General features: G+C 39.7%; 1 protein-coding gene across 1 annotated transcript in view; it reads right to left on the reverse strand.

The window, feature by feature from the left end:
• The window catches only part of LOC131983618 (serine/threonine-protein kinase N1-like), a 30,361-nt gene extending 11,156 nt beyond the window's left edge, over nt 1-19,205 (reverse strand). The window contains exons 1-11 of the mRNA XM_059348374.1: nt 18,531-19,205; nt 13,563-13,863; nt 9,347-9,492; nt 9,111-9,231; nt 7,135-7,280; nt 5,241-5,454; nt 4,957-5,151; nt 4,604-4,713; nt 2,762-2,905; nt 1,747-1,822; nt 163-304 (exon numbers count right to left, since the gene is read on the reverse strand). Of these exons, the coding sequence (XP_059204357.1) occupies nt 163-304; nt 1,747-1,822; nt 2,762-2,905; nt 4,604-4,713; nt 4,957-5,151; nt 5,241-5,454; nt 7,135-7,280; nt 9,111-9,231; nt 9,347-9,492; nt 13,563-13,863; nt 18,531-18,620 (1,685 nt within the window). The 5' untranslated portion in view covers nt 18,621-19,205. The remainder of the gene's footprint in view (nt 1-162; nt 305-1,746; nt 1,823-2,761; nt 2,906-4,603; nt 4,714-4,956; nt 5,152-5,240; nt 5,455-7,134; nt 7,281-9,110; nt 9,232-9,346; nt 9,493-13,562; nt 13,864-18,530) is intronic.
• Nucleotides 19,206-19,995: the final 790 nt, after the last annotated feature.

Below are 19,995 nucleotides of genomic sequence, written 5' to 3' on the forward strand. Positions count from 1 at the left end.
ATCAAAAAGTGCAGATACATTTTCATCATTTAGAAAGGAAATGGCTTTAAAAAAAGAGGCATTAGAAGATAACAACTTTTAGCACCAAACTTGAGCTCATGTGCTTCAGAGCTTCAGACGAGCTCAACCTACCAGCTTAGAGAATATAGAGAGTTCACATACCCTGTGCTGTGTGTGAGTGTGTTGCTTGTGAAGCTGGGTGTGTAGGCCGGTGTGTTGCTTCCACTGGGGATGGCGTTCCTCAGCAGACGGACCCAGGTCGCGATGTCCACATTCATCTGCCGGGCCCGCAGGAAAGCTTTCCCTGAAACACAGAGTGGATGAATGAAGGGTAAAACTTACACACCTGTAGCTCTGCTCCTGTATCTGTTCACACAAACCAAGAGGGGTCGGAATAAAGATACACGTAACTTGTTGATTGGAGTATTTTGCTGGTTTTCATCTTGCATCAATTAAATCAAATTCTGCTGACTAACAGAAATGAAGCAGCACATTAACAATGTGTGTATTTATGTTCTCTAATGTCACAAGGAGCTCACAAAGAAATAACTGATTATAGGCATCATTAGTATTATTAGACTGTTAAATAATGTTAAAAAACCCCCGCAATGCATCAAATTAAAAAAAAAAGTGTACACATTTCCAAAAAAGGTTTCCCAGTTTTCATCTATCCATTATCCGGGGCCGGGTCGCAGGGGCAGCAGGATAAACGTTCTTTTCGTCTCCCCAGCCACAACGTCCAGCTCCTCCTGGGGGACCCCAATGCGTTCCCAGGCCAGGCGAGAGATTTAATCCCTCCATCGTGTTCTGGGTTAGGGTGGTTCCCAGTTTGAATATTGAATATCTTCTATTTTTACTGTATTTAATTGAATATAGGCTGCAAAGGATTTGCAAATCAGTGCATTCTGTTTTTATTCTGTTTTCATAAAGTCCCCAACATTTTTAGAGTCGGCACTATACTTATCATTACTGGCTGAATTTAGAAGAGGAAATAATGTTCAGCATCTAATAAAGAATGGTCTCCTGTCCATTTAATGAGGTGAAATAGCTGAGCTGTTGCATTTCCTGTACTTTTATAATCCCAGTTGCAGAAAATACCACAAGCCATTAACACTTTATCTGCAGCTGCACATCTCACCCCCAGCTTTTTGTGACTACTTTAAACAAGGCAGGCGCCACACTGGCAGGATGGAATCAATTATCGGAGGTCCAGCAGGCTGGAAAACAACTCAGAATCAGAATAAAAAGTGAGATAAAATAGTTCTGTAGTTTTAGTGACCTCGAGGTTGGGAATAAATGATCTGTATTACACTAAAATTTTATACAAAATATTGATTTTCAGGGCTTTTCAGCTGATTTTCAGGAGTAATTTGGGTTGCACTGAAGTGCTAAAAGCTCTACACCGGAGCTACAGCTACATTATGTGTTTCTTTTATTGACTGACTAGATGTCCTTTCCCACGAGCAGATGCCGCGTAAAGCATCCACCTCTATGTGATCGATTTTACACATGATGTCACAGTGATGTCATCAGGGTTACTGAGCTTGGAGACTATAGATTTGACACAAAAAGCCTGCATCACAAACTGGAGGAGTCGTGTTTGACAGACAGGCGTTCAGGAAGCATGTTGTAATTGTATTATGGGAAATGTAGGAGTCTGTCCGGACCAGCAGGAACAGTGAATGATCTTTTTTGAGTTGTTTTTTCTTTATGAGTAAACTGTATGTGTGTCCACTTTAAACATACCATGCTGCTTGGAGAAGACTTTCTTCTGTCTCTGCAGTCTTCGGCCTCGCTCTATTACTGGATTGAAGAAAGTCACCTAAAACAGAAACAATACGGTAAAACAAAAAACTTCATCTAAAGTAAGGCTTACTCAATTAAAGAGCATGGCAGGCGGGGTCTGTGATTATGTAGCAGTGACCTCTGTAACACACTGTGATGCCACATTTCCTCAATGTTCTGGAAGATTAGCACGACATTTGTGTTTAAACATGTAGAAGCCCTGTTAGTCACAGTAAAACCTGCACTATGTTTCCCTGTCTATATGTTAACACTGAGTTTAACAAAAGTTCAGGTTTAAGTGAAGCTATGCTCTCAACAATCTGTGCATGTGGATGAGGCCTGAGTGTATGTTTGAGGTCAAAAAGAGGCCTACTGACTCTTAGTTGTACCTCTGTGTGTAACTGTTTCTCATGCAGATACAGGCTAATGCTTATTACCTGGGGTGTAATAATTCTCCAAATGCAAGGTTCAGTGCAGAACTTGATTTTTTCATTTTGGGTAATACTTTAGGGTTTTCTTTGGTGGCAGTTGAAAATGACAATCAGGAATAAAACTTCTGGCTTTTACTAAATTAACTACAAGAATACTGAGGAACCCTGAGGTGTATTCAATTTATAAATGAACAAAATAAAGAGAACCAGTCCACACATCACTGATAATTGCTTGCACTTTCTTTTCTCTGTGTAAAATTAAGAGACAGACAGACATGATCAATCCCAGGGGGAGATTTCAATATCAATGTAGTTTATCAATGATGGAATAGGGATCGATATTTGCTACGCCTGTGGCAGCTGCAGCAGATGGTGAGAATGAAAGAAAGAAGATGGAACCGCGACACAAGATCACATTCTGTCACACTTTCTGGTCTTCGTTTCAGAACCATTACACATCTACTTACATGCACTTTCCATTTCCGTTTATACAACTCATTAGCAGCTAATGTTGGGTGTATGTCCTGTGTTTGTGTCTCCTGTACCTCAGCCAGCAGCAGCCCCTGTGGCTCCAGTTCCAGCTGGACTCGGTGTCTTTGGTTGTCCAGGAACTCTTCCAGCTTCAGATACTTCAGAGCACACAGCGAGCGGTAATCTCTCCAGTACACTGCAATCTCCATCTCCCTGGACTAACAACACAAAAACACCAGGGATATAACATGATGGTTTGATCACTGGTCCAGCACCAAGTTTATGTCCCAATCCCACTGTAACAGGCTGAGGGGCAAATACACAAAAGGACTGCGGATTTTGTGGCCGCTAAACAGCAAATAAGGCAAAAACAAATTTTTTAAAGCATCCGCAAAGGGTGAATTGCACCTCTAACTAAGCTGCCAAGCAAATTGCATCTCAGTGTTCCAGTTCTAATTTCACATATTTAAATGAGGTAAAATGCATACATGTGGAGCAAAATGAGAATTGCTAGCCTGGCTAACGCCAGACTAATCACAAATGATCTTGTATGATGTGTATGATGTTCTGCATTGTTTTTTGTTTTTTTTCCATGTTGTAAGGCGACCTTGAGTGCCTTGAAAGGCGCCCTATTAAATAAAATGAATTATTATTATTATTAGTCTGGAAACCAGCCATTCATTTTTCCGTAGAGGAGGCGTGGTTTACAATCCTCCAGAGCCATTTCTTGGGCGCTACGAATGTCTATCAAAAGCGTCTGTATGTAGCTCTTAGCCAATCGTATCAGTTATACCAGATGACGTATGTAGAGTGACAGAAATTAATGTTTACATAGCCAGACTAGCCCACCTCTACTTTGAGACTAAAATGCTCCATTCTGCTTCTTCAACGTTTTTCTGCAGCATGTTCTGACTCTGGCTGCTCTGTAGTTTCAGCTCACAGTCTACCGGCAGTGTTGGTGTGTGTGTGTGTGTGTGTGTGGTAGGACGCTTGCAGGTAAAAACGACAAAATATTTTATCTGAAGTGCCTTTCGTTTAGACGGTGACATCGTTTTTGGGGCTTAAAAACGCAAAAATCTGAAACCACCCTCCAGAGTGGAAAACTGTAATCCACTCCGCCGTAGCGTGTCCGTCTACACTGCCAAGACACAAAACTCTGCTCAGATCTGCTCACGTCACGTACGCATTTACGTCACATACATGCTCCAGTACAGGGAAATAAACAAACATGTGGGATTATTTCCTTGCGTCAGACCTTCAAGCTGCTCTGGCAGCTCTAATAAACTTACAGGAGTCTTTCCTCCAAATGTACAGGATATGTACAGATAGTATTAGTGAACAGAGAAGGATCTGGAATTACCTCTATCACATTTTGGATGCACCGATTGGTCGGAGGCGAGCCAGACGGCTGTGAACGAGACCTGGGAGATCTAGTGGATGGTGGAGAACTTTGTGGAAGGAGTAGCTGATGAAAATGCGTGGCGTGAAAACTTCCACATGCCCAAAGATGCTCTTATCACTTTAAGTGATGCCGCCTGGCACGCATACAATCCAATCCGTATGCAGCAGATTTCCTCCTGAAAACGCTCGTCTAAACGCGGAATAAAAAGTGAAGACGCGACGCCACTTTTGCGTCTTCTGTTCAGACCATGTAAACGTAGCTTCAGACTGGAAATAATTTAGGGCTTCACCCTGCTAGCGCATTTATACTCTGACACTTGGATAATTTCAATCATGCTCAGCTTTAAAACTTTATGTTTGTGTTTGCGCTGTCATGTAATTAATGCGATATCTTTTGTGAATCAGACCTTCTGATGGGGCAGGTAGCGGCTGCAAGCCATGCACGACTCATAGTGCCATCAGCGGCCGCTGTCCTTTCTTTGTGAATTTGCCCCTAAGAGTGTGCTGTGTCTTACTCTCTCCAGCTCCACAGTGAAGCTCTGGTCCCAGGCCTGCTCCCCGACGGTCTTCCAACCTGTCTGACCCACCACTGTGTTCTCCAGCTTCAGCACTGCACTCACCTCCGCTGCAACACACACACACACACACACACACACAATTATAACTTCTACTTTAGTTAAGCAAAGTTGCATTTTGTCCCCATAAGGAAGGCGAGTCCCCACAATGTGACTGTGTAAACACATCTATGTCCCCACAATGCCCCCCCCCCCCCCCACACACACACACAAAATAGTGTGGTAATAGATAGGTCCACATTATATTACATATTCAAAGAAGCATGTAAAAAATATAAGAAATTAACTCTTACAGGAGAGCTCGTCAGTCTTGCCGGGGATCTTGAGGCTCATGCTGCTGGTGCTGCGGCTGTACAGGCCGCTCAGTTTGAATGAGGAGCGTCCATCTGCCTGAGAGTAAGAGGGAAGGACCACGGGGGTCCCTCTGTTCCGCCCTGGGATGACCTCCAGCAGCCCCACACAGCCCAGAAGATGCACCTGAAGAGTACCTGAAGGAAGAAAAACCCCTTTGATGAAAACAGCAAGCTCTGCAGGTAAGAAAATCCTCTACTGCCGCTTCCCATAGAACAGTTTCTACCTGTGAGTGGTGATGGTTTGCTCAGGGTGCTGTACTGGTTATGGACATAGGGGGTGCTGTGGCGAGAGCTGAAAGCAGAGGAGGAGGCCAGCACCAGCTCCTCCTTGATGAGGCAGGCCTTGGGATGGTCCTCGGGGAGGTCCTGCAACCTCTGCTCCAGAGAACATCTGATCAGGTCCAGACGCTGGGACGACTCGCTCAGACCACACTGAGCCTGCAGACATCACAAAAGATTTTTTCTTTTTTTTCTTTCCATGTTTACATAAAAATATGTATTGATCTTAGTGGGGACATCAGGTTGCTGCAGCAGCATTCAAAGGAAAATACGCATGCATATAAATGTTGATAATATGCAACAAAAACTAAGAATATCACATAGCATAGTTCAAAATAAGATGACTGAGGCATGGTATGCGATTATGTATATGCTATTTTGGGGGAAATGGTATGGGAAAAGAATTTATCTCTTTTATAACCCCAATTGCAAAAAAGTTGTAGAACAGAATGACTCAAATTCATAATTCAGAGTGTAATTTTACAAAAACAGTAGCTAATCAGTTTGAACATAAAAATATATAACTTTGTACAGTTTTCAGCTGAATATATGTCACAAAGGATTAGCACATTATTGAATCCGGCCTGGCAGTAGCTTTATATTTCCTGCACAAAAACAGTGGTATCAGTCTCTTTACATCTAACTTTAGGGAAGAAACTGAGGGAAAACTGAAATTTCCTTAAAATTTCAAACTATTATCTTATAATCAATATACTGTATATGAGGGTATAAGTCATACATAGATATAAATATGAGTTTATGTTTTAGTAAAACTGAACAAATAGATGAAATTGTGGAATCATTACAAACATTTAATAATATAAACACATGTGAAATGAATGAAGACAATATGTGTGTGCAGTGCTGTACACAAGTACTGTACTTAAGTACAATTTTGAGGTACTTGTACCTTCGTATTTCTTTTTAACTACATTAAGAGACAAATATTGTACTTTAACTCCACATTTAGCTGACAGCTTTAGTTACTTTTCAGGTTTAAAAAGATTTTACATGGAAAAACATGATCAATTTAAAGTGATTTTTATTTTATTTTATTTAACCTCATAACAGTATATTAAGTAGTTAAAAAGAATCCCTAACTTGAGGAAATTAAAATGCCGCTTACATAAAAGCATCAATACAAATAATATAATAATATATTAAGAATATATAAAACAATCTGAGTGGGTTCATTCTGCATAACGAGTACTTTTACTTTTGATACTTTAAGTACATTTTGATGCTGATACTTTTGTACTTTTACTTTAGTCATTTTTGAATGCAGGACTTTTACTGTAGTGGAGTAATTTCACAGTGTAGTAGTACTAGTACAGTATTTACTTAAGTTAGACATCTGAATAATTTTTCCAACGCTGTGGTGTGTACTAGGGCTGGGCGATATATCGATATAAAAGATAAATCGATACATTTTTAAATGTGATATGGAATTAGACCATATCGCATACATCCATATAGTTCAAATTTGCACTGTTATCCTTGCTCTAGGCAAGCTGCGGCTTTTGTTTAATATATTTTCTTATTTAAATGTGCTCTTTATGGAGCTTTGATTTAAAAAAAAGGTACTCCTGTTTATGTTCACTTAAATAAATGGTTTCAATAAAACTACTTGTGACATGTCATATTTGGCTTTGACTGAACATTTGCTCTCACTTTGCGATAAAAATGTATATCGTATATCGATATTCAGCCTAAATTGGGATATGACTTTTGGTCCATATTGCCCAGCCTTAGTGTGTATCAACATTTACAAGCATTCATCAGAACATAACTGCAGTGGATTTAACTAATACACGTGTTTTGTTTTTTTAAACCTCTGACCTCAGCCATGGCCTTCTTGTCTTGGACCTTTCCTGCCCCGAGCAGTCGCAGGATGTTCTTGGCTCCCTCGGCCATGGCGTGCTCCACGCGGTAGTGATGCCACAGCTCCTCCACACGCAGCTCTACCCCACACATGTCTGCCTTACCTGGGACACAGAGCCAAGTTTAATTAACACCAAATAAACAACAGGATTTATGGCAACATGCACAGATGATGTATGTTGACCCTAACCACTGGCATGGAGAGAGAATTAATACTAAATCAGATTTGGCAACTGTAAGGTTTTTCCGCAACAGATGTCAATACTGCCCTACAAAGCCTAACTGCAGTAACTACATTTTTGGTCAAAATTGAGTTATAACTAAAAATGAACTCCTTGATGTCTGTTTTATCTTGTGACAAAGTTTTAGATTTCAATTTTGCTTTATTTCAGAGAAATAATTATCTAAAAACCACAAAATTCAACTCAAAACCAAGCAGTAATTGCATTTAGTACAGTCTGCTTTGGATATATATACTAATTGAAACATAAAAATAACAGAAATTATAAGTTTACAGTATAACAGTATAATAAAAAAAATTTTCGAATCGATTTCGGCGTCTAATAGGACTTCTGTCCTTGTTCCAGTTTACATGCAACTGAGAAAATCGAATAACTGATGGGAACGTGTCCTCCTCCTCAACACTAGGTGGCGATATGCGTCGTTTCAGCAGGTTAATACGGCCCCCTTTCCAGTTGACCTATTACGTCATAATAAACGTGGAAGTAAAGTAGAGAAAGGCTGGAAACCGGCATTTTCGAACAAGATGGACGGTGATTTTGAGGGGCACACAAGAACGTTGGTTGCTGTTGGATGGCTACAACAGTAGCCTGTCTTCAGTTACCTGCTACTGAGACAGGCTACTAGGACAGGCTTTCTTGGATGTTTTTGTTTTGTGGCCATACGTCAGCGCGGGGGGTTGGGGGGTGGAGCATGCGTTGTCTTGTCATACATTGTCATCACATTATCTGGGTGTCCTAATCGGAGTTGGAGAACTGCCACATTAGTCGGACTAACACGTTTACATGCACTTCAGTTGTCCAGTTATAGTCAGATTAAGGCAATAATTTGTTTTTTTCAAAGTGTCATGTAAATGTGCTGAGTGAGGTGATGATGAAGCTCCACTGAGGGGAAATACAGTCGGGTTCTCTGTGGGTTTGTCACTTTGAGCTACACCATTAACATACAAGCCTGATTGCAAAGAAGTTGGGACAATGTTTAAAACCTAAATAAAAACAGAATGCATCAAAGTTCTCAATTGAATATATGTTACAAATGACATACTGTTTTATTTGATCACATATGTTTTGGACAATGTCCCAGCTTTTTTGAATCAGGGCTGTACAAGTAGTCATGTAATCCCTTGTTAATATATAAATATTAATATTAGCAGCAGAGATCATGCTGAGAAAAATAAAGGAGAAAAAACAGATTCCCATTAAATGCTTGTGACTCAATCAGTCAGCTCGTCCTCTCCAGGATCAATGTTGCTCTTTCTGCTGCTCCCAGCTCTGTTTTCCCTCCGTGCTTATTCTCTCTTTCATCTCCAACTCCTTCCTGCCCTCCGCTTCACTCTGTCGTCATCTCTGACTCAGTCCTTTCAGTCTCGCTCCCTTCCTGGCTCCCTGCATCTGTCCTGCCTCGTCTCTAACCTCTGTTAAATGAGGCATGGCTTTTAGTTGTTGGGCAACATCAAGGGGATGCAGGAACATCAATACGCCTCTAACCTGGGAGAGCGAGGGCTGTAATGGACTATGTGTGTGTGTGTTTTGACTGGAACACTGAACACTGTGAAGTTCTGAAGCTAGAATTGATCCATTACCACCGGCATCATGAAATATGCAGTATTTATAAGCTTTATAAGAGTGACAGGTGGGATGAAAGAGGCATTGAAAGATGAGAGTGAGGATAAAAACAAAAAGCATGATAGGTACTTTGGTTGTCCTCAGACTGCTCCGTGGCCTGCATGGCCTTTCTGATCTGCATGCGGATGATGTCGATCTTTGTCTTGCTGTCCTGCAGCATCTGCTGAGCCGTCTGGAGAAGCTTCTTGTCCTGTGGACGGACAGAAAACACAGGCGGAGATCAGGGACAGAGTAAAGGAGCATAGGCTAAATATAAGTGGATGGTTCAGTAGAGACAGTGAGTAAGAGTTATGGCTGTTGAATACCTTGGTACCTCCATTGACATAGATTGGAATCATGTTCTCTGCTCCCTGTTTGACCTTCAGCTCGATGTTCAGCTGTCGTTCCAAAGCGGCGATGCGCTGCTGGGTGGCCGACGTTCGATTGAGCGAGCCCGGAGACTTTGGGGTATCTGTGCAAGAGGAGAGGTTGGATGGTAAGAGATCAGGTTACTGTTGGTGTTAGGGATGGGAATCAGTTATCAATGATCCATTAATGGTTGTTAAGAATTTGGTCAACCACGTGGAATTTTTTAATCAACCTGTGTATTTTTTTATTTTAATTGTATCTCTGACTGCGTATCAGAACTCACTGAACTGAAACAAGGCCAAGCGTTCAGTTCTGCGGCCGTACATGAATAAGCCAATAAGCTGAGAATTAAGTTGGATAAAGCTGCAGTTTGCAAACTGAACGTTGCAATAACAATTATAAAACACACAGAAATACAAGAGTATTAATTTGAGCCAATCTAGCTTACTGTATCAAACCTTTCTAGCATGAATTACTGAGTTTAATTTGATCCAAAACTTATTTAAACACAAAACACATTTAAATATGAAGATTACTGTGAAAACTAACCTAATGCCTCTTCAGGGGATAAAACATAAAACATTGAACTCCTTGACGTTATTTTTACAGTATCACCTCACTTGAGTTAGTTTTATGATCGGCAGGAAGTTTTTTTTTGTCCTTTCAAAATAAAAGCATCCGTTATCAAAACAGGCTTTTGCATAGTACTGTATATATATATATATATATATATATATATTTTATTTTGTCAATGTCTGCATGTTTTTAAACTATGTGTAAAAACATAGCGATTAATTGATTAATTGATAGTTAACGTTATAGATGTTCGAGTTGGCAGGTTTCTTCCGCCCATCCCTAGTTGGTGTATTTTTTTTAAACATTATCATTGTCTTCTGGTAGACCATAAAGTTAAAGACCAGTACTTTTACATGTTTTAACCAGTAAACTAGGACTCTTCTGCCAAAGCATAAAATAGGTTCCTTTTCTGATAGATCAACCAATAAATTGATTTGGTTGATTAAGAAGACCTTTTACAAATGACCACTGTCAGGCTCCAATAGTGGCTGATGGCCACAGCCTCCACCAGTCAAACAAGATGGACATCACTGATTTGCATTGATGCTCCATATGCAAAGTCAAAGTAATGTGTACCTGAGAGAAGTTTAGATAAGACAGCTTTATTTCTGAAAAATACAACCCCCATTCCAAAAAGAGTTGGGACACTGTCTAAAACATTAAAAAACAGAGTATGATCATCTGCTAATTACTAAGGGGACATGGGGAAAAGAAAAAATGAAGGTTTATCCAGAGAAACTCTCGCAAAAGGTCTGGGCAATTGACCCGCTATACAGAGAGACTAGCTAACAGTCGCTAAGGGTTATCTAAGACACTGAGGTGATTATCTAAATAATCAAAAACAAATCTAACATGATACTATGAATAATGTGTCACAGCGAAATGTGAAAAGTAAAGAAACTAACTTCAAGTGGAAGTAGAACACTGTTCAACTAAAGTTAGCTAATGTGCTAGCATGCTAACTAGCTAATGCCATATGCTTCACCTCGTTGATCGTAAAAGCTAAAACATGCTCCGCAAGAATAAAGAAATTTGTTCTCTCCACCAGGGCTGCAGGAACCGAATGACGTCATTCTGTTCTTGTGAAATATGTATTAGCCTTCACAGAATAGTCACTTTCACCGCAGCTCATTTTAAAAAGGCCGCTGCAAAAAAACGTCATGTTTTCTGCTCTATAAGTATGGTCCCCAATAAGCTTCTCTCTACTGCAACTCTGTGTGAGACCAGGAAACCATCCTGGAAAACCAACCGCTAGTGTGCTAGTTACATAAATGCTAGCTAATGCTGTGTGCTTATTTAACTCGTGATCATAACAGAATATAGTTGGGCCAACTTTCACCACGGTTCTGTTTTTTTTTTTAAAAGATATTTTTTGGCCTTTTTTAATTGATAGAGACAGAGTGAAGGGGGAGACAGAGGGGAAGAAATGCGGGAAAGAGCTCTGAGTCGGATTCGAACCTAGGCCGCCCGATTACAAGGACAATGCCTCTATGGTAAGCAGGTGTGCCACTGGGAAAGCCCCACTATGGTTCATTTTAAAACTGCCACCATGTGAGATCATATTCTTCGTCTCAATCATGAAACTGAAAATGGATCATAGATGTTTTTTCTGGCTGCCAGTTTTAAGTAGAGGTGTGAATCAGCAGAGGCCCCACGAAACGATTTTATCCCGATACTTGAGTCAGGATATGATATTATTGCGATTTTAAGCATTTTGTGACATGGTGAGTATTGAGATACAATATATTGTGATTTAACTGTTTATCTGCATTTTGTGTCCACAAAATTAAATTCAATCAAGAGTTGTTTTTTCAGAAAATTCTCACTTTTCATCTCATTTGTGGACTTGTGGGAACCCAGAGAGCCCATTTTCATTGAGATAATGCCAGAGGTCACATGACGCTTTGAAAATCACCATGAAACATAAAAAAAGCCTAACTTTGCAGCATAATTTTGACAACTTCCCAACACGATATCCTGACGCACATGGATGGCCTATAGATTCTTTAGATCTTCAAGTTTCACCAGTATCCCCCACCTCTGGTGTAAAGTTCTGTTAATGTGGCTAACTCTGTAGCGAGTCTTCCTCAGGACTGTATGGACCAGTCTGGGCAATTGACTTTGCAAGATCTCACAAAAGTTTATTTCGATTAACCTTTATTATTTTCCCTTCATGTCCCCTAAGAGGCTCTGTAGCTTAAGATGATGCTTTGTGACATACATTGAATTGAAAAGTGTACAAAGCTTATTTAATGTTGAAACTGAAACATTTTTTTATTCTGACTGTTTTTTTGTGTAAACATACAGTCATTCTGATTTCGATGCCTGCAACATGTTCCAAAAGAGTTATTGGGATGTTTATTTCTTTGTTGCATCACCTTTTCTTTTAAGTTTTTAGTGGTATCTGCTGATTAATTGCCTATCAGCTCACTCCTGCTCCAAATCATTTATTATATCGGCCTTTAAAATCCCCTATCAGTCAAACTCTACTTTAAAGGAGCTGCTGGTTTCAGTTTATGCCATTATGCTATGAAAATCAGATGCTTGAAAAGGATAACCTGTCACAATAAACATCTCTCTTTTTTTGTTGTGTTATTTTCTCAGGTGGTTCAGTTACAAGTATGTAAAGTTTTGAACATCAATTCTGCCCTACATAGTCTAACTGCAGTAACTACGCAAAGGGTAAAACTGAGAAAAACTGCTCTAAAGTTTTTTTTAACGTTTTTTAACTGGCCAGCCAAATGGGTTATAGGTAGATAAGTGATATGACACTTATTTCTACATGAATTGTCGATGTAATTTTTATGCTCAAAAATCATGATTTATTGACCTTTGACCCCAAAAATGTAGTTACTGCACTCTGGTTTTGCTGTAAAAGGTTCTAATAGTAATACACAAACAGAGTGCAGTAACTACAATGACATTTTAAAAGTGTTAAGTAACTATTTTCAAAGATTTGTGTGTTTTAGACTTAATGTTATAAAGTAACGTTAATTTTTAGTCTTAGTATAATTTTATCTCACTTTTTTTACTTCATCATTATCTAGATAATAATTTCCCTATCAAATAAACTTACAATTTCTATTATTCTTGTCTTCACTTTTCAACACAATGACACAATGTGATACAGTGTAGCCTTGTATTTCTTCAAAGTTTAGCTTTAGTTTTGAGTTGGATTTTGAAGCTACTGCAATTTTGACATTATTATGTATCTGAAATAAAGCTTTGTCACAATCTAAAACAGACATAGAGGAGTTCATTTTTAGTTATTACTCAATTTTGACCAAAGTATGTAGTTACTGCAGTTAGACTTTGTAAGGCAGAATTGTTGCTGTTGCGTTGAGAAGCATCTAATCACATGTGAAAGACAAGTAGTGATGGGGATAATGTGAGTGGTATTTTTAGCTCTGCTAGTGGCTCCACAGATGGTAACGTTGGTTGCTTGGTTCTACTCCCTTAAAAAGGCTCAGACCTCCACAGTCCTCATATGATGAATCCTGAGAAGTAAGTTCTGTAAAGTAACTGTTTCAAAAAGGACAACCCAATAGCACATCCCCCAGCAGCTCATAAACCACTTTTCCATGTTGGACACTGTACCTTTGTTGTCATCGGGGCCCTTGACCACAATGTGTGCGTCCAGCTCCTGCAGCTGAGCGTGGAGGGACTCCAGCTTGCGTTTGGAGCTGCGGATCTGCGAGTCCACCTGCTGGGCATTCCTCTTGTCTGTGGTGGCCCTGCGCAGATTCTCAGCACCCTCCTTGATCTTCAGCTCCTTGCGGATCTCCCTGCGGATCCTCTCGCGGTGCTCGTCCAGACGCTGCTGCACGCTGGAGTCTGAGAAGTCCGAGTTCTGGTCCAGACCGAGCTGCTGGAGCACCGACAGCCCGCCCGGATCGCTCTGAACAAGGAGAAAAGGAGGAGGGTAAGACCATTAAGGGAGAATGAGGTGGAGGAGGTGTTGTGACATCTGAAAAAAATACTACAAATGTGAAAAAGAAACTTCAACTATATTTAGCCCACTGTGTATGGTGGGATTTTCCAATTTGAGTTGAAAGCGAAACAGATCAAAAGGTGATATCTCCACCTGAGAGCTGCTGAGGCGAGGTTACGACAAACAAAGCTGGTAGCGGTCACCCTGCACAGTTCTGACAAAGTGGAGCACCATGGGATGAAAGGAGAGAAAAACAGCGACTGAGTGAGCCGAGACGGTGAAGCAGCATCAAAGGAGAACGAGCGTTTAAAGTGTGTAAAGAGCTGAGTGCTCACATCAGCTCTCCTGCTGATCAACACTAACCAGATTAGAGCAGCTTAGAACAGCAATAATACAGACTAAAATCAATCAGCATCTTGTCTGCTTCTGCATGGGTCACAAGTAAACATACACAGAGTGCATGTGTAGAAACATGTAACGTTAAGACAGTCACACATACATGCAGTGTCTTTTTCATCAGGAGAAAATCAGTTTTTCATCCAGATTGTCATGTCTCCACTCAAAAAAAGTTGTTGGGTTTTGGGATATTCAGATCAAGTGTTTTTTGCCCTTGATTTCGATCCAAGTCATACACTCATCTAGGGCTGGGCGATATATCGATATAAAAAAATATATCGATATATTTTTAAATGTGATATGGAATTAGCCCATATAACATGTATCAATATAGTTCAATTGTGTTTCTTTCTTCATATATAAATGCTGCCCTTACTAGGGTTTGTCATATTTAGTTCTTTTATAATGTTCGTTATTCTTTTCTCATAATATATTTATTAATTTATATTTACTTCAGAAAAAGATTGGCCTATTTTATTTCATGGGCTTTATTTATTTAGGATTTTTTTATTTAAATGTGCATTTTATGCAGCTTTGATTTTTTTTTAAAAAAGGTACTCCTGTTTTTATACAGTATTTATGTTCACTTAAATAAACGGTTTCAATAAAACTACTTGTGACATGTCATATTTGACTTTGACTGAACATTTGCTCTCACTAAGCGACAAAAATATCAGGATATATATCGTATATCGATATTCAGCCTAAATATATTGGGATATGACTTTCTGTCCATATCGCCCAGCCCTACACTCACCGGCCACATTATTAGGTACACCTGTTTAACTGCTCTTAAATATCTAATCAGCCAATCACATGGCAGCAGTTCAATACATTCAGGCATGTAGACATGGTGAAGACAAGCTGCTGAAGTTCAAAGTGAGCATCAGAATGAAGAAGAAAGGTGATTTAAGGGACTTTGAACGTGGCATAGTTGTTGGTCTGAGTATTTCAAAAACTGTTGATCTACTGGGATTTTCACACACAACCATCTCTAGGATTTACAGAGAATGGCCCCAAAAAGAAAAAATATCCAGTGAGCCTTGATGCCTTGTTGATGCCAGAGGTCAGAGGACAATGGTCAGACTGGTTAAACAGAAACTCAAATAACCTCTCATTACAAACAAGGTACTCACAACACGTCCAACCTTGAAGCAGGCCACTTTATTAGGTGCACCACGCTTGATAAAAAAGTGGCTGTTGAGTGTAATTGAAACAATACTCCTGTAAATTTTATTTAGCATTTTCAATTTCATAGCACAAGAGATGCTTTTTAGTTTTATAGCCTGTTGTGACCTGCTGGCTGTGTTTCATAGTGTAATGCAGAAATATCTGAAATGTCCGTTATCTGAAATGCTTCTTCAGTCCCTCAGCATGAGGATTTTGGCGCTTGCATTACAAAATAAATGAAAATAAATCTATCTGTATGCATTTCTGTAGTTGTTTTTCTTCAGTACCAAACCTACACTAACCCATGCCTTCTTAACTAGGGTATAAACCAAACCGTGACTTCTGTATACTTTGACACTCACAGTTCAAAGGTTACACAGGACGACTATGTGCTGCAGTCAGTCGTCTCCTAGCAACACCAGCCCTCAAATGTCAATCAACCGCTGTGATAAAGAAACGTCCACTCAGACTGCAGCCACCGTTTCCACAATTGTATCCACAAACAGTTCAACACTGTTTTGAGAAATGAAAAAGAATACGTGCAATATCTGCAGTAATCTATATTTCCTGATGAAGATAACAACAACAATTGTTTTGGACTTTAAAATCCCATACTCAAATGTATTAAACTTCCTGTTACGTTCGTTTCTCAGGAACAACAATAATGTTTGTGGTTCAATTTGACCCGGGGCATGTTTAATTATCCAAAAGAGTCAGAAACTAAAAATTCCCCAAAAACATTGTTTATATTTCATTAATAACTCCATTATTAACCATTACAATCAATATTTAGTGCAATGGTGTTCTTTACCTCTAACAGATCATGGTTCAATGAGGATAACTCACTCGTTTTTCATAAAAAATGCATGTTAAAACTTTTTTCATGGAAAGACCTACATATAAAATACAATGGTTTTACATGACATTGATTTTTTTAAAATTTGGTTTTACATTTAATTTTTTTAGATTAAAAAATACTTTTAACTATTTATTTTCATATATTATTTTCATACTGACTCCAGCAAAGGGAGGGGGAGGGAGTAAGCCAGAGGGGTGAGGGAGGTATGGGGGGAAGGTAGTTCAGATTCTTGTTTGTTGTTCTTCTCACATGCTGCCCACAGTGGTTTTTGATACGCTGTACAGTTGGATGTGGGGTGGGATGTGGCTGTATGTGGTTTGAAAGGAGAAGAAAATAATAAAAATTTGATCACAAAAAAAAAAAACTATTTATTTTCATTTATTTTTTTATTTTTTAACATTGAAAAGGGTCAATTTGTATATATATATATATATTTTTTTTTTCTTTTTTTCTTTATGGTTTTAATTTATTTTTCTATTATTCACTTCTGTATTGTATTTATCTATCATCTACTTTACTATTACTGTTATTATTATCCTTTTTATTGTTATTATTATTTTATTTATTTATTTTTCATTATTATGATTAGGGTTTAAGGCAAGAGTTGGCCTTTGGGGCCTGATTTGGGAGGGGGGTGGGTTTGGGTGGAATTTGAAGTTCTACTGCCGTTACTGATGCTGTAAACTGTATGAAAAAATGTTAATAAATAAAATTGTTTAAAAAAAAGAAAAGGGTCAATTTGTCCCGAAAAAAAAGAAGTATGAAAAATATGCCCTAATATTCACATAAGGCCCAAGGGACAAAATAATGTGAACACTTTATCGAACTTAACACCATTACACTAAAGGTCTAAAAATACTGGAGGTGAGTCATCACCTCTAACTGAACAACATGACCTTTATAAAAGGAACAGTTATTGTGTCCATGTTTAGAACCACACAAATTCTTCACAATCCTATTGAAAAAGGGTTTAACATGTCAGTTAATGTTGTAACATTAGATCCCATCAGATCACAAACACACACACACACACACACTGTGAGGACCCTCCCCTCCCCTCTGCCAGAGTATAATGACGGGGTGCTCAGGGCCTTTCACTGCACTGTGCGGCCAGCCATCCAGCTTAGCAGATCTGATTACAACTTCTTAGGTCTCTGTGTCCATCCAGCTACATGCAGGCTGGGGCTGCAGCTCTGCTCTCATTAAAGCCATAATCCATCTGCAACACAATACAGTACAACAGCCAGGCACGGCCCGAGCACAGCAGCCAACCAAACCACATGGCACAGGCCAAGGGCTTGCAGGATTTGAAATGCTGTTGCTTTAAATGCAATGTTATGTCATTGCACAACATTGAAGTAACTGAGCATGTTCCACAAACATGGCTGTAAATCTAAGATTAATAACACTGGAAAAAATGTGTTACTTTGGTTTGGAAGATGCTCAGAAAACACACGCACATTGCAAAAAAGGTGTGTCTAAAATCAAGATAACAACACTAAATCTGAGGGAAATGATCTTGCTGCATGGACAGATAATTTCACTTGACAAGATTTCTTGAATTAAGCATGTTGAACGCTTAAATTAAGAATTTAACTCTTAAAAAAAGATCAATTATGTAACACTTCTAAATCTAAAGTTGTTTTTTTCTTGGTAAGAAACAAATAATTTGCAGTGCACTCTGCTCGGGCCAGTTCATGGCCAATCAAGAGTTAATTTCTTATTTTAAGCATACAACATGCTTATTTCTAGATCTTTATCTTGTTTTCAGACAGCCCTTTTTTGCAGCGCATGAACTGCATTTATTCTCCTTCATGTTGCAGGCCTGAGAAGTTGTCAGTGCAAGCAGCAGCAGGGGCCACAGCCATTCAAGGCAGAAGAGAAAACAGAGGCAGTAACACACCACCAACGACAGGAAGGGAGAGTTTGTGCTGTGACGCACTCCTGCTCAACACAATACAACTTTATCCCTGGTGTTTTACAACAAAGAACCTCTGGAGCGAGGTGTAAGACAGCTCTCCCAGCGGGGCCAAATCACGACAGCAGACAGGAATGAAAACTCACAAGTGATTCACTGTCACATAGGAGATGTTGTTACAGGAAGTGAACGAGGAAGCCAAGAGAAAAGAGAAGGGCCCATAGTAAAATGGGTGCAAAGAAAGAGAAAAAGGCGGCCACGCTGAGGCCTGCTGTGGCCGTTGTTGCCTACCGAAGATTCTGCGTCACTGTGCTCAGTGGGCCCCGGGGAGTCAACTGGTTGGTCCCCTGGCAGATCCTCCAGTACGTCCTCGCTGGCCATGTTTGGCCTCCTTCTGGCTTCGCTCCCGGCCCCCCCACTGACCCTCTGTCACACGCTGACAGCAGCGCCAATCAGGCAACGGCGAGCGCTATTCCTGCCTTCTTAAATATCCAGGATGTCCTTCCCGCCTGGAATCAAAAAGCCAGTCTAGAACCAGGAGCGGGTGAACAAGGCAGAGGAGAGGAAGAGAGAACAGCACAGGCCGAGCCCCACCTCGCTGCTTCCTGTTCTGCTCATTGCCAGATAGAGACCGAGGCGTCATGCACTTTGTGCAGAAACACACACACAAAAATACACAAACACACACACACATTCTGGTGGTTTTGTAAGTGTGAGAGCTCACAGCCACTCTGCTTCCTGCTACTGGGTCCCCAAAGCTGTTGCCATAGATTGTGGTCATGTTAAATTGACTATCAGACCATGTATGTCTTTATTTGTGTGTGTGTGCAAATAAAAGCATTACACATTACATGCCTGCAGAAATGTGCAGCACTATTTCTATGATTTACATGCAGGTGAATTAAAAGAATGACCACACTAAGATAAAGGATCAAAGCAGAAGCTTCCCCATCAAGCAGCTTTCTACTTAAAAGAACTTGACATGTAAATGAGTTGTAAAAAGGATAGGCCTTCATAATAAGATATGTTATGAACAAACTTTCCTCACACAAACACTGAGTCAGCAATAGCATACGGATGTCACAATAGCAGAAATGTAGTGGTCAACACCAAGACCAGGGAGCTCCAACAAAGTTTGATGCCTCAGTGATGCCATGCAGAGAGGTTTTACTGGCCTGATAGCCATCTTTGATTTGACCAAGATTAGTTTCTGTCACATGCAGCGTTCCAGAAATATTTAACGTTACGTTAACGTTAATGCTCATAGTGTTGTATACGACACTGTTGACTTTTTTGACTTCAGAATGTCAGATTTCCCTCATAAGTCCTGTTCAAAGTTTGGTGGTAATTCAGACTTGCATCTCACGTATCAATGGTACTTGTAGTACTGTACTGTGTACGTCATGTTTTTTGAATTTTGGCATCAAAGGTTCTTAAAGCATCAGTTTTCATGACATCATCATGTGGAAAATATTATATTCTTAATATTTTAAAGCATTAAGCATTTACAGCATATCATTAAATCCTGCTCTCAGACACACATGACCAGACAACTTATCTACAGGGGGTTACAATTTGGAGTATCTGACTGTCTGACTCTGTTTTAAATCCACTTTCTTTTGTTTCTTTGGAGCTTTTGTCACTGTCCTTAGGGCTGGGCGATATATCGATATAAAAAATATATCGATATAAAAAATATATCGATACGTTTTTTAAATGTGATATGGATTTTGACCATATCAGATATACCCATATA

Source organism: Centropristis striata, chromosome 13 (genome assembly GCF_030273125.1).
Source record: "Centropristis striata isolate RG_2023a ecotype Rhode Island chromosome 13, C.striata_1.0, whole genome shotgun sequence".
NCBI lineage: Eukaryota > Metazoa > Chordata > Actinopteri > Perciformes > Serranidae > Centropristis > Centropristis striata.